Source organism: Mastigoproctus giganteus, chromosome 2, assembly GCF_048544385.1.
Source record: "Mastigoproctus giganteus isolate SK-2022 chromosome 2, ASM4854438v1, whole genome shotgun sequence".
Classification (NCBI taxonomy): domain Eukaryota; kingdom Metazoa; phylum Arthropoda; class Arachnida; order Uropygi; family Thelyphonidae; genus Mastigoproctus; species Mastigoproctus giganteus.
This window is the reverse complement of record NC_143576.1, coordinates 173,457,619-173,481,994: the sequence shown is the minus strand read 5'-3', so window position 1 is coordinate 173,481,994 and position 24,376 is coordinate 173,457,619. Positions and strand designations below refer to the sequence as shown.

At 37.1% G+C, this 24,376-nt stretch overlaps 1 protein-coding gene across 1 annotated transcript in view; it reads right to left on the bottom strand.

The window, feature by feature from the left end:
• The window catches only part of LOC150089757 (protein RCC2 homolog), a 236,311-nt gene that overhangs the window by 5,515 nt on the left and 206,420 nt on the right, over window positions 1-24,376 (bottom strand). The window contains exon 9 of the mRNA XM_090368784.1: window positions 18,105-18,283. Within this exon, the coding sequence (XP_090224910.1) occupies window positions 18,105-18,283 (179 nt within the window). The remainder of the gene's footprint in view (window positions 1-18,104; window positions 18,284-24,376) is intronic.

Genomic DNA, 24,376 nt, shown 5'->3' with positions numbered 1-24,376 from the left:
GGTGAAATGGGAAGGGTTTTTTTTTAGCTTAAGCTGTAAGCTTGCTTTGTTGCATCATATGCCTCTACTAATGCTAAACTTAAAAGCTGATGTGCATGATTTCCGAGCAAAAAATATTTTTACCATATCCACTCAGACTTAAAAGTAAACACAATAATAGACACATGCATGCAACTTGTTTCAAATATGTTTGCATTCTGTAATTAATTTATGGCATACTATGAAGTTTGATAGTCAGGATTGTCTATTGTTATTGGTGAGCAAAATTATTGACTCACTAATAATTGGAAATGGGGAATTCAAGAGTTTCTTAGCCCACAGTTTGTACCATTCAATTGTGTTTATAAAAAAACCAATTACAGCAAATTTCTTCTATGGATATTTGACTCAGAGAAATAAATAAATAAAGAAATATCTGAAGATTGTTCATTCATGATAGCATTATAATGTATATGTCTTATAGAGTTTTGTATATGTACAATATTCATAAATAAATATCATTTTATTTATAAGTCAAGATTTCGGAACTCTGAGTAATACTTAGATTTTAATTTTCATGGAGTTATCAGTGGACTGTTGAATTGTATCATAGCAAGAGTTTGATTGGTATTGGCAAACACACTACTTTGGAAAACTACTTTTTTTTTTAGTGCAGTCTCCACACTTGAACACAGTATTCCAAGTATAGTCCAACAACAGCCTTATATAATGGGATTATGACATCCTTATCTCTACTAGAAAATCTTTGATAAATCATCGACAGGACACCATGGGCCTTCCTTGCAAACTGTCTACGATGCTCAGAGAATTTCATGTCTGACCACATAGTAACTCCCAAGTTCCTTTCTCCACTACTGACTTTATTTCAACTCCACGAAATGTATAAAGTCATTTTGAAGTTGCTGTTACCTTGCATTTTGCTGAATTAAAGCATAGCCGCCACTTTTCTGACCATCCCTGATATATATCTAGGTCACTCTGAAGAAGCTCTGCTTAGCGGTAATCATTAACTACTCTACTGATCTTTATATCATCTCCAAATTAAGAATTCACACCCTCTATCCCTTCATCATTGTTATTTAAAAAAATCAAAACCAACAGTGGTTCCAATACTGATCCCCGGGGACTTCCACTCCTTACATTAATCCTACAATGTGTAGGGTTAATGAGTACAATGTGTATAGAAAGAAGAGACAGGACAAGAAGTAAACAAATCTTTAGCCATAATTATGACAGCATCCTTGGATTCAGGTAGAGTTGCAACAGCTGGAGATGTGACTGTATCTTTCTATTCCAGAAAAAATAATGGAGTCACTGATTAAGAGAGAAATGCAGAACCATCTAGGAATGGATCTTATACTGCAGTCAAAGCATGAATTTGTTAAGGGGTGATCTTGTCTGACAAATCTGATTGTATACTATGATTCAGTAACAAAGGTACTGGATGCAAAAAATAATTTTTACATCACATACTTAGACTTCAGTACAAATAGGAGGCAACATGGCATTAACAGCAAGTTACTCGGTGTCTCTGTAGCCAGGTGGGCAGGAGCAGTAGTGCGTAGCACACGCTTCTTGATTAGACCAGGGTTCGAGCCGGTGACCACCAAATACGGAGGATGCGGAAAGGTCAGGGAATGACCACCACATATCCCCGGAGCAATATGGCCTTACTTGCTGATGCTCCTAAAAAAACCAAATAACAACAGCAGTTACTCTTATAGATAAAGGAATGGCTGACTGGGAGAAAACAAAGAATGATTATTAGCAGAGTTCTACAGAGTTCAATGCTGGCCCACTGTGCTTTCTATATTAATGACACTGATGAAGGTATATATCAGGCTTACTAAGTTTCTAGAAGACACGAAGATTGACAGGTGGGAGTAATCAGGGTATGCTTCTGTATAAAAAGATATTGTAATATATTTTTTTTTCTGTAAGAAAGATATTATTACATTATAATATCTGCTAAAAAGATCTAGAAAAGTTGGGCAGATGGGTTGAGAAGTGGTAAATTAACACCGCCAAAGGCAAGGTACTGCTTATGGGTAGCAGTAATCGCAGAATAACATAACATAATCGCAAAATAACATAAATGAAAAAGACATGGGGTATTTGTGCAGTCAGATATGAAATTCTCTGAGCAGTGAAGACATGCTGCCAGAACAGCTTATGGAGTTTTGTCAATGATATATAGAAACTTTGCTAGCAGGGATAAGGAGGTGATTATCTCTTTGTACAAAGCCATGTGAGGAGAGGTCTTCCCCTGGTTTCAAGGTTGCAAAAGATCGGCTGACATTGCTTATGGGTGGCAATGCATCGGGAACATTTAAACTCAAACTAATGTTGATGTACCATTCAGAGATGCCTTGTATAATGAAGAGCATGGGTGACTCAGACAATTTTTAGCAAATGGTACACCTCACACTTTTGTCTAGAGGTTGCTCAGTTTTGTGCAGAAAATGGCTCGCCTCCCAAAGTCATGTTGGTGCTGGACAATGCCCCAGGACACCCAGCCAACCTCCAAGAAATCCACAATGACCATAGGGACTACTGGAAGTTGTATAACATCCTGAATGCCATCACAAACACTGATTCTGCCCGGGAGAACGTGTCACAGTCCTGCATGAATGGTGTCAGGATTAAATTGTAGCCCAAAGCAGTGATTGATTTTGTAAGGATTGAGCCAGATGATGTTGATCAATTGCTGGAGAGTCATGGTGAGCCACTTTCGAGGGAGGAACTGACTGTGCAACTTCAACAACATGAGGCTGACACACCAGATAGAGTAGAAGAGTTGGAGTCAATCAGAACATTAAAAACAAAACATATTCAAGGTGCTCTTGCCAAAATTTGTAGTGCATTTGATGAACTTTGTGATAATGATCCTGATTGGGAATGTAGCCATGGCATCCAAGAGGTGTCAACATGATGTAGAAGCCCTGCTATAACATCTTGGAAGAAAGAAGTAGAAAGTCATGCCAGACGTCAATACTACAGTTCTTGACAAAGAAGGGAAAGGAACTCTCAACCAGGAACCTCCCACTGATGTCACCCCATTACGACACTGTCACATAAAATATCAGGGAAGTAAATACATACTCAAGCAATGACTCCACAGGACAAAAGTTAAAATTTTATTTTATTAATTTTTTTATGCATAAGGATAAATAAAACATGTGCATTAAATGTTTAAAATATTTATTTATAAATTACAGAAATATTAGTACATACTTCGGGAAAATTTTGGGAATTTTGGAACCTATCTCATTCAATTACATTATAATTTGGTCTTGTTTAATGACTTTTCATTTTATGACCCTGTTTTGCTGGAACCTAACCCTGCCATAAAACGGGCCCTACCTGTATCTGGAAAATTAAAATCCCCGATTACAAGACACTGATTTACTGGCCCACTCTATTTCTCTGCACAATTGTTTGTTGTACTCATCAGTCATTAGGCCTATAACACACTCCTACACTGAATTCCAATGGGATTCTTCCACTTGTTCAGATTATGAACCTAAGGGGGCATAAATTCAAATTGAGGAAAGACAGCTGTACAATAGATTTGCAGAAATTTGCCTTTAGCCAGCAGGTGGTTAATCGCTGGAACAAACTTCCATCTGTCGTTGTGGAAGTTGATAAGTTAAATAAATTTAAGGAGGAACTGGACAAACAATTTAGAGGGAATGGCTGTGTGAATTTTTAATTTTTTTTGGCTGATCCTACATAAGCTCATATGCTTGCTTGTTTGTTTGTTTGTTATTTGGTTTTTAGGAGCATTAGCAACTAAGGCCCTATTGCTCCAGGATATGTGGTGGTCATTCCCTGACCTTTCCGCATTCTCCGTATTTGGTGGTGACGGGCTTGAACCTCGGTCTAATCAAGAAGCGTGTGCTACACACTGCTGCTCCTTCCCACCTGGCTATGGAGGCGCCGTGCTTTCTTGCATCACATGCCACAATTACTATTACTCTCATTTTCCCTTTCCCAGTGTTTGTCACACCAAAACTGACTCAACATTGCACTGTCCATCCATGTCAACTGGTTGCACTTCCTTAGATTTTGTTTCTTAACTAACAGCATAATCCCTCCTCCCTTCCTACCCTTTCTATACACATTGTACTCCCCAAATTCCAATTCTGCACTGCTACATGTGGGACACCATGTCTCCGATATCCCAACAATATCTGCCTTTGATGTCTTGACCAACACTTCAAATTCATAAAATTTATTTACTATACTTCTAGAACTGGTGTATATGCAAGTATACATGCACCTGTTATTTATCTTAGTTACCCTAACACAGCCCATGTATTTACTTGTTCCATGATGACTCCCAGCCGGTCTTGAAATCCCCAGCAACTTGCTCTCTAGGCTGTTGCTCATTCCAATAGAAGCAGTGCAAGAATCACTTTCACCCCTGCCTGCAGCTACTGTTAATATTTTAATCTGTGAATCACCCCAAGCTAGCAGTTTTCCAACCCACCTAACACTGCCTCGACAGCATCAGCTATTGAGCTGTTGGAATTGTCCAAAGCTTTTACCATATCTGTAAATGTATGCTGTAGGTAATAAGCTTTAAAGGTGGCTATTACCCCCTGGTCCATAAGTCACAAAACTGATGTTGTATTAGGGGACATTTGGACAACATTAAATTTAAGAGGTATTCTGAATTCACCCAGATTGGTAGGATTTCCAGGGCATTGTCCAAAAGAAGAATAGCCTTGGTTGGTAAATTTTTGTCATTGCAGAATTTGAGAACAGTAGGGCAAAAATAGTTGGTGCACCAATCCAAGAAGATGTCCTGTGTCACCTTCTTGTTTGACTTCCAGTACAAAGGCAACATGGTTTTGTTTAAGCTTTTCATAACACGTGGTGTTTCTGAGCGGTACACCAACATTGGCTTCAATTTTAAATTGCCAGACACATTTGCTCCCAACAAAAGTTTCAGCCTGTCTTTTGATGCTTTAAACTCAGGAGCCAACTTTTCTTCATGAGCAATGAAGGTTCTTGAGGACAACTTTTTCCGATAAAGGCCCATTTCATCAACACTGAAGAAGAGATCTGAAGGATATACACCCTTCTGCATTTGGTTCTTGCTTTAAATCTCATGAACCAGCCCTTGCTAGCCAAAAATATTTCATTGCCCTGACCACCTTCTTTCTTCTTTAAGTCCTCAAAAACTGACTTAGCCTTTTCAGTTATTATAGCCTGGGTCAAGGGAATGTTTTTTTGGTTCAAATCATTGAACCAAGGTGTCAGCTTACTTCTGCTGTAACTAACTTGTGTAACATTTTGCATCGATTGTTTTATCTTATCAGCATTCTTCATAATTGTAGTAATAATTGATGAAGGCATATTCATAGCATTACACATATTAGGGCAGCTTTCACCAGCTTCCATCCTCTGAATAACTTCCGTCTTATTTTCCAATGTGATAGATTGACATGCCTTTTTCATGCTTTCATTTGCACTAGGCTTCACTGCCTAGTGCAAATGAATGCATTTGCATAGTCCGATGAATGCACTCCGCAGTGCATTCATCACCAAAATACAGTATCTACCATACGGCCAGGAGCACCAGGGAAGAATATCAGGCTTTCTCCAGCTATGCACTGGCCCTGTTCACAAGACGGAGAGCTCTTATCGCAGCGAACCACAACCAACCACTGACACAATAAGGAAATGAACAAACCTTGAAGGAAATTGTCCCGCGGAAGACAACTGGAACTCAATGGCCTCCGATAATCAAGGCCCTAAACCCTGAAGTGGACCTAAAGTCAAATCAATGAGAAATGACTCTATAAACAAACATTGACGCAAACACCACATGGATGGGAAATGAAACAAGAAAGACCCCACAAACGCCGACAAGCAAACCCGGACCTTTTGACTGCAGAATGGACGGGAACCACCCCATGAACGATCACGCTTCGGTCTGATCGCTCCTGGGAACGGACTAGGACCACCAGCAGCTCCGCTCCCAAATACTATATGGCGATCTGAATGGGGTACCCTTACCCTATTCACCTTAAATTCCCTATCCCTGGCAGGAGGGAGAGGAGACATGCTCTGTTTCCTCCCTCCCCTACTGACCCATCTCTTCGCCTGGTGAGGCATGGGCCTGCCTCACTGACCACCTGGGGTCGCCTTCTCTATCATCCCCATGCTTCTGCCTTCCACCCCGCAGTCTTCACCCTCTTCCCCCACTCTAACTGTATACCTTATCCATGGCAGGGGAAGATAACTCTTCTTCGTCTCCCCCACCCGCCATCCAAACTGCCCTCTGGTGTGGCATGGGCATGCCATACTGCCTAGTAGGAGTCATCTCATCTAACGACCCTTTACTTCTACTTCTACCCCCCAGTCTTCAGCCCCCACTTGTATCTTTCATCTAACATATAGCCCACATGTCTAAATTTAATAACAAAATTCTGCCCGACCTATTAGGCCTTTTAACACATCTCTCTCTAGCGTTCAACCCCAACCAGCGATTTGCTAACAGCAATCTTATTAAGAATTAGCATCAAACGCGTATATATACAGTCGAACTTCTCTATAACGAATTCGATAAATCTGGCAAAAAAATCCGTTATAGAGAAATTTCGTTATACAGAGAATATCTTTTTTATTAGAAATTGTTATCTAATTAGAAAATGAAAACGAATCTACATTTATTTTTAATGTATTTTATTTCAAAAACACTTATTTAAATTACGTTTACACAATTTTCGCCGGTAAGTATCACAAATTAAAAAAAAAAAAAAAAATGTAATTTTTGTTTGCACAGCACAATTAAAAATTTGTCTGATTCTCAAAGAAAATCTCACATTTATTCAGAGCATTAAAAACATTATCAGGAACATTTTCACAAAACTGTAGACCCATATGAACCGTTTTAAAAGCGTTAATCATTTCTTCACGAGTTGGCTTTTCTACGGGTTGTTCTGACGCGTCTTCAGAGTCATCGTTAATTTCTTCGTGATCATGGTCGCGTCTAACACTATTCAGCAGTATTTCATCTTCATTTGGATGTTCTGCTGTGATCTACATAAACATAACTATCCAGCGTTATTTCATTTTCGATGTTTCCAGACTATTCTAATAATGTCCAAATGTTTTTCAGTTGTGAAAGGGGCAGTTCATCTTGTTCGTCCAGTCATTGTTCGATTTATGTATTCAATGCAAATCATGCTTTCGAAAAAAAATTTTGAATACTGTATTCAGTGACATCGTTTGTCCAAACTTTTGCTAGTTCAGAGATGCAATCTCTAAGGTTAATTTTAACCTCCAAGTTTCTATTTTCTGATAATGCATTGACAATCATCATTATTTCTCTTTCGATAATGAAATTTAAAATTTTTAATAATGCCTTGGTCCATTGGCTGGAGTTTTGGCATTACGTTTGGTGGTAAAAACAACTTCGCACTTTTAAGTTTGGCAGGATGTGCCGGACAGTTGTCAGTTACCAACACGATTTTATTTTGTTATACGCTTGCCTAGTTTTAATATCCATTCTTCAAAAATATCACTTGTCATCCATGCTTTTTTATTAAAAGGTGTAGTCAACTTCCAAAGATTTTATGCCTCTAAAACATCTTGGGTTTTTTGATATTCTGATGACTAAAAGTCTTAATTTTTCACTTCCTGTCATATTCGCTCCAACTAGCACAGTGATTCTTTCTTTGCTTTGTTTTCCGCCAAAACATTTATCATCCTTAAAAGGAAGTGTTCTATTCGGTAAACATTTAAAGAATAAACCCATTTCGTCAGCATTAAAAACATCCTTACGCTCATATTCTTCCAAAATCCTCTTTAAGGTATTGTTCCTCCGAAATGGAGGAGCGGTTATGCTGTTAGTTAAGAAACACAAAAAATCTAAGGAAGTGCATCCAATTGATTTTGAGAGACAATGCAGTGTTGAGTCTGTTTGGTGTGAAATAGCATTGGGAAAGGAAAAATGAGAGTAGGTGTGTGTTATAGGCCTAATGAATCTGATGACTATAAAGCAATTATGCAGAGAAATAAGAGTGGGCCAGTAAATCAGAATGTCTTATAATGGGGATTTTAACTTTCCAGATATTGACTGGAACTTGTGGGTTGGCCACTCTCACACAATCGGAACTTTTGTGGATTTATTGGATGATTGTTTTCTACAGCAACATGTTTGAGAGGCAACCAGAGGGAGTAATACTCTTGATCTGATTATCAGCAGTTATTATTCATGCATTAAGAATTTGCAAATAAAGGAACCACTGAGTGACAGTGATCACAATGTATAACTGTTGCAATCTTCTTCGCTTACATTAACACTTTCTCCACAAATAACCTCTTGCACAATTCTGTGGCACTTTTTAAATTTATCTAGCCACCCAGTGCTCGCATTAAATTCTGTATGTCCAAGGAACTGTGCATATTTCAGAGCTTGTTGCTTAATTACTAGGCCCGATATTGGGATATTCTTTTCACGTATCACTTGCACCCATTTTAGAACAGCTCTATCAACATCTTCGTATATACACAACTTAATTTGCTTCTTGTCTGCTCCTCCTCCTTCAACTGCATTTAAAATTGATTCTCGATTTTTTTAAAATCGTAGATAAACTGTTTGCAGATATGCCATATTTCTCCGCAACATCTTTTTTCTTAAAACCCTGGTCAATATCATAACAATCTTTGCTTTATCATTAATACTTAAACACTTTCTCTTCGACATTGTTTTTGCAATTGTAAAAATTACTGGACTGCAGCCCTTGCCGATACATACACTGCAAACTTCGCTGCACTGGCCACATAGTGAATTGTTAGTACTGTACTGACTACTCAATGACGTTCGCTTGCCAATTCAACAGTATCACTCACTTTGAAGAAATATACGATTTTGTGAATTTCTTTTATTCCGCTTTCATTCATATATACACGAGAGAAAATTTGATTAATGTTTTCTGTATGTTACTTTTCAGAAAAAAACAAAAACAAAAACAAAACAAGAGCATATAGCCTATGTGATTGATGACGAACGAAATAATAAAAAAAAAAAAAAAATCATGAAAACCATCTACTGGGAGTCCAGTTAGATGAGAACAGACATATCATAATGATTGACATGAAGGTCACATGGTACAGTTGAGGTGAGAAGCAAATGTCACTCAGTAGATGTTACTAAAAACCGACTATGTTAGCATTCTGTGTGTTGCCGCCGCAGCAGCATACTAAAGGATTACCGCAGCGAATTTCGCTTTCCCCTGAGCCAACATCAATTTACAAATCTACCCTATTTATTGTAAAGTTTACGACCACTTTTAAGAAAACCCATTTGGTTTAATAACTGTAACAAAAATGAGACAAAGACCCTCCTACGGCATCAATGGCCACAAGTGTTCACTAAAAGGATGATTATTTAATTCCAGATGCTAATGTGCAATTTCGGAAGGAAGGAGTATATTTGAGCGGCTGTTTAGCAGTAAATGCTTGAAAATCTTCAAAAATGCTTTTACTAATTTTTTTAAAAATTCGTTATAGAGACTAACACTTCGTTATATGGGGTTAATTTTACATGTAATTTTGTTTCAAGGTGCAGTGTTCTGCGAAAAAATTCGTAATATAAAGAAATTCGTTAAAGAGAAGTTCCATTGTGTATATATATATATTTTTTATTTTTTTAGGTCCTAGCTACTGAAATCCCAGGAAACTAGGTGGCAGGACCTACTGGAGCAATTTGTCATGATTCTGGACACACCTGGCTAGCCTCCACGTAGCGAGGTATGGGCAACGTCGGGCCCCACTAGGGGCCTGACGGCCAATAAGCTGGACAAACAATGGGCACAACACATCACACTGCACAGACATGGCCCACACACTTTCAAGTCTCTGGCTTGACAGTGTACTGTCCTCGATACAGCAAACACACGCGGAAATGGGAGAAATCCCAGGTGCCATCTGACACGAACATACCTTATAATCTCTGGTTGGCTGAAATAATCCAAGACAGGTGTCGACGGCCACATTCATCCACCACCATTCCCCACCCACAGCACTGTCCATGATGAGACGTTATTCCGGAAATGGTGTATTCCCAATACACTCTTGATACTGTCAAACAGGGATAGTGCAATTTCTGTACCACCTCCGTGATAGAATGACCCATGCATTGGGCACCCACTATCATCACTCTTTCAAAGTCGGTTAACTCATGATGTTTATCCATACTGACATCGAATTACTGTCTATGTGAATGCAGTGTACCAATATACCTGCCATGCAGTTGGTTCGTCCACCAGCGAGAGGGGTGGCAGCATCGCACTGCCCAGGAACCACACGAATTCTGTCCTTTCAATGTAGATTCTGACTCTTGTTCAAATGCCGCTGTAGACGTTAGAATGTTGCAAACAACAGATTTCAGTGTTATTCGGGGTAATTCTTCGCAGATGAAATCCTTACAATTTACTAAAAAGTAATGCCTACTTGTTCCAGTGCCCCAGACATATAATCCAATTAGTTAATTTGAACTGCACGCAACTTTTTCAGTTGCTTGTGAATGAAACCAACACTTACACGACCACCATAAGATGTGAAGCAGGTATGAAAACTTGCTCACGAATAAATGAATGGAAAGATGCTAACATGGAGATAAAAATTTTCTTGGGATTAATTCTTCATACAGGTATAATTCATGCACCAAAAATTCAAGATAACTGGAAAAACAGACCTACTATTTGCAATGGAGTGTTTTACACCATTCATGAGAAGAAAACAGATTTTTAGTAATAACAAAATGTCTGCACTTTGCACAAAATCTCAAACTGTCACAGGCCATCTTTATAAAATCTGGTCTGGCTTTTATTGGATGACCTAAACAACACAATGCTAAAAATTTATTATCTAAGATAACAGCTGTCACTAGACGAATCCATGATCCTCTGGTGAAGCCATCTACTTTTTAGACAATACAGTCAGTTCTGCTATAATGCGGTACACGTGTTCCTAAAAATCTCTACGTTATGATATTTCACCATTAAAAACAACTAGGCTTATGAGAAAGATATGGAGAAGGGCAGAGCACTCAAAAATGTTCAGTCTGATAACTAAAACACTAAAAAAAATTAGAAACCCAATAAAATTGCTAACACAGATTTAAACATCTTAAATTTCTAATAAAGAAATAAATATAGCACTTTACCTTGACAAGATATGAAGTTTATTTGTTTGATATATCTGTTCACTGACACTTTCTTTTTTTTTTTGGATTGTAAAATTTAAAACAGTAAAAAAGATAAGCAATCAATAACAATGAACACAGAACACACAAATTGCAGAAGTGAGACAAGTTTACAAACTTTAAAAAATAGGAATGAAGAGAAGATTGTGAAAATTTGTTTTTTATATGACTGAAAATTTCATGGAAGAGAAAATAAATTCACATAATAATGTAACAACCCACACAATTCCACCTATCAGTATTACTGCAAATGCAATAAGATTGAGTTTACTATCCATTTATAATTAGATTGCACTAACTGAAAATCCCAATAAACCTGGAACTGTAAATTGTTTTTGTTTTATAGTAGTGATCTCCAGAAATGTGCTCCTCTGCTCATGCTATTAGGCCTCATGAAATTTCTGTTCAAACAGAAAAATGTGAGCTCCTGAAAACACAAGTTGGCCTACAATATCATGTGTTATCATGTGAATACAGAGAATGACAACATGCCTCTGACCAATACAATTACAGTAAACAGGAAATATCTCTCACACATCTGATGTTTTTTAAGCTTTGTAAACGTAGTGCAGGTCGCTACATTTAGCTTGGTGCTGGGTTTTGCATTCACCTGGTGTTACTCACAGACGAAATCGCCCATGAGCTTATGGAATGAGCTCATGTGCGATTTCGTCGCACAAATTTTGCGAACATTGTGTTATACTTGCATTGTTTCCTAATATATCAGTCGTGTCGGAGCAAATTCGTTTTGCAAAAATGAGCATTATAGCAGAACTGACTGTATATGCTGATTGAGACAAAGAGTCTAGTATTGAAGTGTTTAGCATATACAAGAGCATCAGGTGAACTGGGAGGAAATGGGCACGTTGCCAATGTAGTTCTGAAACTCATTGAAGGGAAAGTATGTTGGACATTCTTTGCATATGGATAATTTTGACAATTCCTATACTCTTTAGAAGAAGAAGAGAATACAGCAGGATCTGATCAATTTGTCGATTCTCTCTACAAACAGATATATGGTACGGCTATGGGCACCCCTGTCAGCTCTGTCATTGCCAACATCGCAATTGAGGAGTTAGAGGAACTCCATATTCCTGAACCCGCTGGTACCAATCATCACGTGATGCAGGTATGTAGGGCGCCTCCGTAGCCAGGAGCAGCAATGCGTAGCACATGCTTCTTGATTAGACCGGGCTTCGAGCCCGTGCCCATCAAATACGGAGGATGCGGAAAGGTCAGGGAATGACCACCGCATATCCCCGGAGCAATATGGCCTTAGTTGCTAATGCTCCTAAAAACCAAATAACAAACAAAGAGGTATGTAGATGATGATATCACTGTCAATCCCCTGAGATTCAGATGCGCCGCTGTTAGAGTACCTCAACTCCTTATTGCCCTTCATCCAGTTCACTTTGGAATTGGAAGTGAACGGGACACTTCCTTTTCTAAACGTTTTGGTAAGACAAGTGGGCTCTTGTCTAGAAACCTCAGTATACCAGAAACCAATGTGCTGCAGGCAATTCACGAACTACAGGTGAGTCCACGCCCCTTGTCATCTAAACAGCATGGCACATGCTCTACTCTCTTGAGCTTGGAGCCATTCCAGCTCAGAGAAAGCCAGGCGCACCGAGGTTCCTAAAGTAAAAACTAACCTAACCACAATTGTGGATACCCAGCCCGTGTGTAAGACAGGTGCTTACTACAAGCACAATGACAGTGACCCTACTGCTTATATTCTGTATTACCCGGGTATCTCAGACCGATTTCTAAGAGTCTGCGTGAGTATCGCATGAAGTGCATACAACTTCCTGGCAGGAGTCTATGATCTCTGGTCTCGAGATTAACTCCCCCCCCCCCCAAGCAGCAGTATTGTATACCGGATTACTTGCCACGATTGTGGCATCTTATATTTAGGGGAAAGCTCCAGACATCTTCAAGACCGTCTTTAGGAGCACAACAGATCCATCTGCCTGGGTGACTCTGAACACCATGCAATCACAGAACATTTTTGGTCAACTCGTCATGACCTCAATCCCAGGCACAATAGTGAGGTGATTGACCAGTCTCGACACTATTATCACCGCCTGTGGTTAGAGTCCCTAAATATATCCAGCTGTCACAAAGTTTTAAACTGAAGTAGAGGTACAAGACTGCACCCAATTTTAGAGTCAGTAGTGTTGAAACATGACAAACGCTGGCAGCAATCCCATATACACACCAACAACAACTGCCTGATCTGGCCTAGTGAATGACTGAGCACTCGTGCTCTCCCAGTCATCTGATTATGTACAGCATATCTGGTATGATTTATTTATTCCATTTCTAATGATTTATGTCATGTTTGCATTTCTATATGTACTTGCTGAAGAAGGAGTTTGTTACTCCAAAAGCTACTTGTATTAAAACTTTTTAAATTTAGTTAGTTACTGCTTCCACTGGCCCTGCTGTATTCTCTTCTTCTTCTTCTTCTAAACCAATGGTTCTCAACCTTTTTTGCCCCATGCACCCTTTTCACCATACGTTGGAATGCCATCCCCCCTTTCCAAGATTGATGTCATCCCCCCCTCCAAGATTGTCTGACTCAAAAGGTGCATCCAAAAAAAGATAAAAAAGTGGACTATATTTATCTTTATTTTTAATTTAATGTGTGACATCCAATAAAGTGTGATGCCCTGTAGATTATGTACAATCTGTAGAATTGCAGTTTGTAGAAAGATCAATATTTCAACAGTTTGAGTCTGTCAATCTGTGGTCCTAATTCCTCCCAAAAACCCTAAAATTTCCCCTTGGTTGCAAACCCCTGTTCTGAACTATGGAAACCAGTGCCACAGGCCCATTCTCTTTCATCCTATATTCTAGCAACACAATTACACGAGGCCAACACATACCGGTACATTATGCGCTGACAAAAAAATAAATAAAATAAAATAAAATCCAAAGAATGTTTCAATAGCAATGCTAAAAACAGATGAAAGTATATGCAGGCATGCCAATGGTGTGGCTGTTTCAGAATGGAAAAATAAGAGTTGTTGTTATTTTGGTTTTTAGGAGCATTAGTAACTAAGGCCATATTGCTCCGGGGATATGCGGTAGCCATTCCCTGACCTTTCCGCATCCTCTGTATTTGGTGGTCACCGGCTCGAACCCCGGTTTAATCAAGAAGCCTGTGCTACGCACTGCTGCTCCTGCCCACCTGGCTACGGAGGCGCCGAAAAAAAAATAAAAATAATAATAATAAATAAGAGAAACATTCTAATAATTTCTACTGAGTTTAAGTACGAAATGATAGAAGTCAAAAGCAAAAGAGGCCAAATAAAAACAAAACCCAACGCCATTACTGAATAGAACAAATACATGTCTGGATTAGATCATAAAGACCAAAATGATGGCTTATCATCCACGTGAAGAAAGTTCGCTGGTAAAAAAAAAAAAAAAAAAAAAAAAAAAAAACTGACACAAAAACTGAATAATTTTCACATCTTCAATACTCAAGAAAAATGAATTTATATGACTTCTTCCTTGCTGTCATAAGGGAGCTTGTCTTCTAAGGTCAGGGATGCCCTCCTACTCAGGTTGTTATCACTAGAATGCCAAAGAACATTCAATATGCACTTGTGAAATTCATTCTAAATATAAAAGGACATTAATGCAGAAAAGATGTCATCCATGCTGTTAGTCTGGAAAAAGGAAAGATAAACCATACTATTGTGAGAAGTGTCCAGAGAAGCCAGAGCTTTGTTTTGACTGCTTTGTGGATTTCACTGGTAGACATCAATTTCCTCCCTCAAATAATTGACAGATTCTCATAGAAAATATGCTTAAAAACTCAGATATATGCTTAAAAAGTTCTTATCACCCTGAGTTTTCTAATATCATAGGTTAATGACTGAATACCAAGACCTGTAGTTGGTTTAATCCTTTTCCATCTATTTTACTGTTTATTTTTCTAGAAAATTTGGAAGCTTTCTAAAACATTCGAGTATGTTCCAGAACATCCAACAGAGTTCTCTAGAAACATTGTGAACCTTCTATAAACCTCCCCCAAGGAAGCATTTTTGTATTTCAAAAAGTGTATGTGCTTCAGACAGCGAGTGGTGAACAAAGTGAACAAGTATTTTAGTGAATTAGTCTTTGTAAACAGTGTGCTGTGTGCATTAATGTAAATTGTCAACTGCGCTCACATTAGAAATAAAAAATCTACAATTTCTTAATTGTGTTCTTAGGTGCATTCGTACCTCAACCATACATGAAATATGTTGCATTCTTGTTGAAATAAGCTTGATAGCTTTTGTTACATTTGCTGAGCAGTGGCATTAAAATTACAGCAGAAGTCACTGTTACAACTTGTGAGAAAAGCCTGGCCACGAACTCTGTTATTGAATGTAAGGTTGGAGATCAAGATAAGGTATGGCTCCAAAGATTTCCTGTAACTCACGCTCAAAGATATTAACAGGCTAGCTTAGAGGTAGTCAAAAATTGATGCCTTTTGCTGTTCTGAAGATAATCTCGAGACCACGTAAACGATTGTTACTTTTGCACGACCAATATTTCTGGTTTTTCTGGGAAATCCATGAATAAAGTACAGTATCCCAACATACCTTCTGCTCTAAGGCTGGTTACTCATGATGATACAATGCCAGTGCCAAAGCCACCAGAAAGCTATGGACTTGACTCTGATTCAGGATCAGAAAAGGGATCTCCAGAACGAGTATAGATCCAGACTTTTCAACTTTTGATACAGCAAAGCTGCATCCAATCACTCAGGCAGAATTGAACAATTTGGACCTGTCCAAAATCAAGCCTCAGTTACTAGGATCACAGCTGCAGCAGTACAATTTTCTCGAGAGAGTGTCAAGGTTTCTTTTTATAGGAAGAGGCAAGCTAACATAACGACCTATTACTCCATGGATGGTGCTTTGGTTTGTTGTAACAATGTCCAGGAATTAATGAAAGAGTTACATCTGGAGCACGTCCCTGAGCAGTGGAGGCTTTTCGTTGATTCATCCAAGGTCAGTTTGAAAGCAGTTTTACTCCATAATGGAAATGTATGAGAACCTACAGGTTCTTTTGCAAAAAATATGCTATCAAGAACAAATGAAATATCTATGCCGATCTAAAAGTAGCTTTGCTGACTTGGTTGCAAAGTGGATACACTAAATACTGCTGCATTTTATGCAGGGGGGACTGCCGAGCAAAGGACTGCCACTACAGGGGAAACTACACCAGGCCAGAAAAATGTAGCACATCCTCCTTTGGTGGATAAGTCAAAAATCTATTTACCTCCATTACATATCAAGCTAGGTTCGATAAAAAAAAAATAATTGGGAAAGCGATGAACAAAAAAAATAAGAATTTTCCCATTTGAGGCAAAAGATTCCTCAAATCAGTGAAGCCAAGATAAAAGAGAAAATTTTTCAGGTCCTCAAATCAAAGTGCTATTCCAAGATGAGGAATTCACTAAAAAATTAAATGCTACAGAAATAAGAACCTGGAAGGCATTCAAAAACATCTTCTGGAACTTTATAGGCAATGAGAAATCACAAAATTACAGTGATATTGTGGATGAGCTAATTTTAACGTACCGAGAGTTGGGATGCAACATGGTAAAGCTTCATTTCCTACAGTCCCATTTAGATTTTTTACCTGAAAACTTGGGAGTGGTCTCTGATGAACACACAACAAAAGGTTTCACCAAGATATTTCTCAAATGGGGGGAAAAAAAAAAAAAAAAAAAAAGATACTAGGAAAAATGGAGTCCAAATAGTTAGCAGACTACTATTGGAATCTCGTACAAGAGACACCAATGGACGACTACTAAAGGCAGAAAACGACAAATTGTCTTGTCAGTGTTTTGTTATGAGATAAATATTTTTGTAAATAGAATACGGTTAACAAACCCATTGTTCAATATTGCATGTTCATTGTTCAATACTGCATGTAACATTGTCTTAAAATATATAAAATCTTTTTTTTTACTAGAAACTTAGTTTTTGACTCTAATCCCTTCTCCCTTAAAATTGGCTGGTGTTACAGCAACATGGTTGCCATATTTGAATTCAGCAACGTCAAATCTACAAGAATCACCATGAATTTTAACATGTAGAAAAAAAAGAGTGTTTTTTTTTTTTTTTTTGACAACTAGTGTTATCATAAAGAGTTACAGTGAAATTGAGTATGGAATATAAACTAGAAATATTTTCTTGTAAAATCTGTGGTGATTTTATTCAAACTCTGTGTGTGTGTGTGTGTGTGTGCGCGTGTGTGTGCGCGTGTGTGTGTGCGTGTGTGTGTGCGTGTGTGTGTGTGCGTGTGTGTGTGTGTTGTTTTTTGCCAAAGCAACTAAGGCTACAAAGCATCAGTGCATTTTCATGTATTTTATGGTCTCTTTACCTATTTTGTCTGATGGAAAATCTGAGTTTCTGCAAAGTAAAACCTATGCAACCAAGCCGGTGGCCAAGAGTTACTGTTTTTGCTCAGCATAATTCAGCCATGGTGTAAAAAAAAATAAAAATAAAGTCCACAAAACATAAACCAACTTGGTATTTGAGTCCAGTCCTTTATCATATGGAATGGAAAGACAAAAACTATAACTAACTATTACTTTGCTGGTGATGCAAATATGTGACACTTTTTTTTTGTGTGGAAAAAGATACTTGATTCCTAAAAATACTTAACTGAAGAATGATATCGAATCAAAATCTAAAAAAAGATGTTACAATAAATGCATATAGAAAGAACTTCCACAAATAATAAGTGGCAGCATATTTTAAACTAAATTTAAAGGAAAAAAAATAGTAAAACGTGTGTTTAACATTCTATTCACATTATGATAATTTTAGGGGAGTTCACAAGATTTTATTATGTGCTCATTTACACTCACCAGTTCTCCATATGTAGGACTGGGTCCCCACGATATCACACTTTCATCAGCTAATACCACAATGCTTGTGTTGCAACATCCAACACCATGAATCTGCCAACCAGTTAAATCTTGAACTGGCTTTGGATACATAAAAGCTTCACCAGATCGTTTATTCTGACCCCAGAAGAACAACACACCTGTTTAAAAGGTAAACATTAAAAGCAATGTTTAACTAGATTTCCGAAAAAGCATCTGTAACTCTATATACAAATTACAGGTCTTCAACTAGCTATACATAAAAGCAAACTACAACTCATTAAGCATGTTCTCCAAGATTTTTCATTCAAAAACCGTTGGGGAAAATCAAGAAAAATTATCTGAAAGTGCAGAGGCCACAGGCGCTTAAGTAATAATTCAGTATTTAATATAATGGAATAAACAGATAAGAAATTAAACATTACAATTAATAAAATAACAAGAAATAGGAAAACAAATAAAAAGGGAAAAAAAAAAAAAAAAAGGTTAACGTACTCATTTTATTACTACAAATTTTAATTTATGTCAGCTTATTTTTTATTTTTTCAAACATTATTAGGGGTAAATCTTTTCAATGAGCTTATTTAAGGCATTTACAGATACTGGAGTCACACAGATTTGGCCTCCCTTATGGCAAAATCCAGATAGAAAATGCTGAAAGGATCTACAAGTATTTCCTTCCATGCTTATTCTGAAAGAACAAATTCATTGATTCTGGTTCCTATTACACTAGTCAATAATTTTAAACCTTTTTCCAATAACATAAATGAAATCAACTGATTTTGACTAAATCACGTGCTGACAACGAAAATGACAGTAGAAAGTTCATAGCATGTCATGTTTTCATGTTATGGCTTCATGCTCCTTTTTTTCCAAAAATTGTGAATTTTTATTATCTAAATGTACTTGATTACTTTTCTTGTAAATTAATTGCTTGAAATAGAAAGGACAACCAGTAAACATTCCAAATGGATAAAAAATAACATATTTAAATACCTATTTGAATTTAAGTAAGCAATTGACCCACAAAAGTGGAGGCAAAAATAGGAAATCGTGCTACTTACAGTTATTTTTTCCTCTAATGAGCAGAATGATCCTCCCTATTAGAAACCAGCAGCAATAGTCACTAGACTAGTTATTTTTTCCTCTAATGAGCAGAATGATCCTCCCTATTAGAAACCAGCAGCAATAGTCACTAGACTAGTTATTTTTTCCTCTAATGAGCAGAATGATCCTCCCTTATTAGAAACCAGCAATAGTCACCTATCATTGCTGGATCTCATCATCCTTGGTACCTCTGCTCCATCGTGTGGATATCTTGGTGGAATCATTCCCCCTGCTATTCACTGACAGATCCCAAGTTGTCCAGAAAGAAGCGAATGTAGAAAGTGTATCTTCAGCTCCATTTGCCATCCTAACTTTTGATAGTTATGCAACAATTCTATCAACTCTTTATAGTCCTCTATAAAGAGTTAGTGGGTTTTTAGGGAATTTTATTCCCTAAAAACCCACTAACAACAGCTCTGAAGGATTTCCACACTGTTAATTCAGTGGCCTTAAGTTTAGTTTCACAGATTTTTCCCTTTAAAATCCATCTAATTTGTGAACCTATGAATATACCCTCCTTCAACTTTGCATCACTAATTTTTGGAAACTTCACTATTTTTGTCCAGAACTTTTAAAAAAATTTTCACGAGACCCTACTCAATGTGCAAAGGTGTGCATTTGATGTTGAGTTTCCCAGGAATGTATTCTTCTCTGATGGGCCATTGCTTCACAATATAATGATGTTCTACAGCTCAACTATCCCATAAATACAGAAAACAACAATACTTAGTAAAACCACTCTGTAGTTCAAGCAACAAAGTGATTACTTTTAATTCCACACAGATTTTCCAACAATATTTCTTATAGTTTAAGGCATTTAATAGCAATGACATGCTATCATAGGTTTCTTTCATAGCCACTGGGACCGATGGTTTGATATTACCGTTGTACATCAAAACTGCTTTTAAACTGAGTTTAGAAGACTTGATGAATAATTTCCATTCTCCAGGATTGTGTACAAACCCTAGTTCATCCATCAATCCATTTACAGACACAAAGAAAACCTTCCATTTGATAATAACTCGTGAACTTTTCATTTCGGTTTCTACACACAGGAATCCTCATGGTTTATGCCAGCAAATTGCACTGTTGCAACCTAGATCCTAATAGTTCAGCCTTTGATTTAAAAGATTTAAATCCCTAACCAAATCATTAAGTTCACTCAATTAAGTGTGGGGTTTTGTCATTTTCAGGACTGTAATAAAGAGATCTGCAGACATTGAGGGGGCAGGTATGGGCTCTAGTGACTCTTGCTCTTCTTCTGGAATAGGGAGTACCGGTGTGTGCGTGGCACTGGTCTTATTGAAGACAGAAGATTGGAGTATTTTATTTTAACTCTATTTTTCCTTGAAAAACCTTTAGTATTTGTGAGGCAAAAGTAACAATCTTCGAGGTGAATTGTTGGTTCTTGCCAGATCATCGGAAAAGCAAAAGGCATTTTAGAATTGCTTCCCTTCATCCATTCAGTCAGCTTGACATAGCACGTTACACCGCATACGTGCTGTGTAACGTGCTATGTAAAATAATAAGCTTGTTTCACCTTGTCTGTGATTGATCGATGTTGCGACATCACTTTAAATTGTCCACAAACATAGCAAAAACTGTTTGGCAAATTAACACACGCATGGCGTTTTTGATCCATTTCATGAGTTTTCACAAGACTAAAACGGAACTTTAAAACACCACAACCTACCACTAGATCTCACAAATCGAAACTAACCTGAAAAACGTACATTTAAGGGCTAAAGACAGCTTGTAAACAAGTTGTCTTTCACAAAGGTGCCTGGCCAACGGAAATACAGTAGGGTCCAAACATGCTACTGCATAATAAGGATTATAGCAATATAACCCAGAGTGGCCACTTCTCAGGGTCATAAAACTAAAAAGAGGTATTGGTATACCATTAAACAATATAGATATTCTCTTTTGTTACAATAAATTCAACTTGGAGAGGTACAGAGTTGGACGATTGTGGTTGATTTTGAAGCTATTTTATGATTTTTTTAAAACTGTTTTTGCATTTTTATAAAAAATGTGATGTGATAGCAACTTTTTACTGTAATATTTGTAATCAGCACATAAATTAACAAAAAATGCTTACTTTCACCCATGTAAGCAGAACCTTGTTGACCAGCATTATTAGTGTTTTTATTTTGTAATTTTAAAGCTAAAAGAGCACACTTGTGAGGTGATCTGATTGAGGTGTATAAGGCATTGAATGGTTTGAGCAAGCTAAATGCTGATGGGATTCTTACTCTTGCTCAGATTACTCACCTGAAGGAACAGAAATTTAAATTGAGGAAAGACAGCTGTAGAATAGATGTGCGGAAATTTACATTTTAGCCAGCAGGATGTTGATTGTTGGAACAAACGTTCATCTGTCGTAGTGGAGGTTGACAACTTAAATAAGTTCAAGGCAGAACCAGACAAACATTTGGAGTGAATGGATGGGTGAAATGGGAAGGTGCTTTTTTTTTTTTTTTTTTTGGATGATGCTATATAAACTTGCTTTCTTGCATCATATGCCTGTACTAATGCTAAAACAGGAGCTAACTAAACTTAAACATCCTCAACAAATTAGCCAATTGCATTACTGATACTCCTTAAATTTTACTCCTTACTGGTGATGATGAGAATCCACAATGAAAATGATTCTGATTTATTTTAACTAAACTGTAACGTTTAAAAAACAAGTAAAGTCATTTTTTTAGCTTAACTTTTTTTATTGTAAAAATGCAAATAGAGTGAACTCTTTAAAATCCAACACCCTTGGATTTTAAAGTTTACTTTTTGGGGACTAAAGCAATATTACATAAATCTTCGTCTTAAATCTCATTACATTAAAATATTCTGAATTTAATAGTTTTTGCTATGGCAGATTTTAAAAATTTCTGGATTTTAATTTTAATTGATCAATTTCAAAGAATATTAAGCACTAACAACTAAACTTATTTACACCTGTAAACATTTATAATAACTGAAAGATAGTACTAACAGTTAAAATGTAAATAGCAGTTCAATTTGTTAAATGTGAACAAACAGCAATAAACATAGTTGTAGTTTCAGCAAATGTTGTTGTACTTTGTATAATGTAATGTCAATTTATATGCATGCTTAATACAGTATCAGAGAGGATATTAATGGATGTAAATTTTTCATAGAAAAAAATATTTTCACACTGGAGAATAAGAAACAAATTAACTATTTTAAAACAATGACTATAATGATGTACGTGGAATCTTTATCAATTTACACAACATTTTTGATTTTATTCATTCAATTAATTTCCTGCATGTATTAAGAAATATCACTAATTTTCTTTTTTGTCACCACTATAACTGCAGCACAGAGTAATACGTCTGGCCACTCAAAGTCAATTACTAGGCCATCTCTTCTGGACTTCCCACCCAGTATTAATTAGTACTGAGTGGGAAGTCAAGTTGGTGAACATGAATTGCTCCTTGTTCTTATTTGAATCAACCGATGAGCTGTATGACTAGATATAATGAAGACAAAAACCTTGGTTACGTGGAACTAAATTTCCTATTTGTCCATGTCACTAAGTTGCTGTTTATGGAACAGCTTAACCACAGATTTAATGATGCATACATTTTCCCAGCTGTATCCACACTGGATATTTTCAATCTTTCTCTCTTTGCTCTCAGCAGTTCTAAAGTGACATCAAATTAATCACCAGCTCATACATGCACTGTATGACTGGCCATGTAGCTATAATTTGCAAGGGTAACTTGCGAGTTTCAAAAATTTACTGAATAAGAGATAACACCAAAGGAGAAAAATTCAAATTTATAATATTTCTAATGCTATAAGCCTCAGAGAAAGTAGGTTGGTAGGACTATTTCTCCTTTTGTCTATTTTTCGCAACCAGCAGGTTTAAAATAGCATAAAATAAAACGATGGTCTCAATTCTTGTAGATTAACTTGTATTTGTAAAGAGCTGCCATGCTATTACATTACTTTCGTACAGATAGCCTACCTTAACTGGTCATTTGTTTAAAAAATGAGACATGGCTATGGCAGACTGGACCAGGAATAACAGGTTCTCATCAGATAGCAGTTGATCTCAAACGACAACACTCAGACAAAATATATAGCTTTAGCTATATTTCATATTTGAAAACTGATTTCATATATCACATCACAGATCTTTACAACTGTTATGTGTGTTGCCACTAGATATCTCCTGATATCTGATGCGAAACTAGTTAGTCCTGAAACAGCCTGTCATAGCAGTCTCATCCTTTAACATGTTTACTACGTTAATGCATATATGCATAAAATGACACCAGGAGTGTTGTGCTGCAATGCACAAATGCATTCAAAATACACCAAAGAGGTATGCTATAACAAACGAGCAGTCATTCTTAAGCAGTCAACCAACAGGTGCCATAAATGTAAAGGCACATGAAATTAACAACTGCTCAGTATTGGCACACTGAATGCTCTAGAGCAGTGCTTCTCATAGTGGGCGATATCACCCCCTGGGGGGGTATTTGAATTATCCATGGGGGCATTAGGCATGAAAGGGGTGACAGGGGGCGGATGAAGCGCCATCAATGATTGGCCGTTACAAGGGTTTTATGGCTTATTTAAAAAATGCTGTGCCAAATATTATTACTGTTCATTGTGTCATTCACCGTCAGCATTTAGTTGCAAAAAAACTTGGTGATCAACTGCACAATTCTCTACAAACTGTTATTACTGCTATAAACAAAATTAAAGGACATTCTTTGAATGATCGTATATTTCGAAAGCTTTGTGATCAAAACTGAAGATTTTGAACGATTGCTACTTCACTCCGAGGTTCGGTGGCTGTCAAAAGGCAACTGTCTCAACAGATTTTATGAACTCTTTGATACTGTTGTCGAGTTTTTTGAAGATAGGAACAACCTTAGTAATGACCTCAAGAAAATGAAAACTGATATTACTTATCTTGCAGATTTATTTACTAGATTCAACTCAACGAACTTACATTTACAAGGACAAGATGTAACTCTTATTAAGGTGAAAACTCAAATTTCAGCATTTATTTCAAAATTAAAGCTTTTTATGCGCAACGTACGACGACGCGAATTGTATCAATTTCCAAATCTGTTGGAAATAGAGAAAAAAGAAAAAAATAGCTG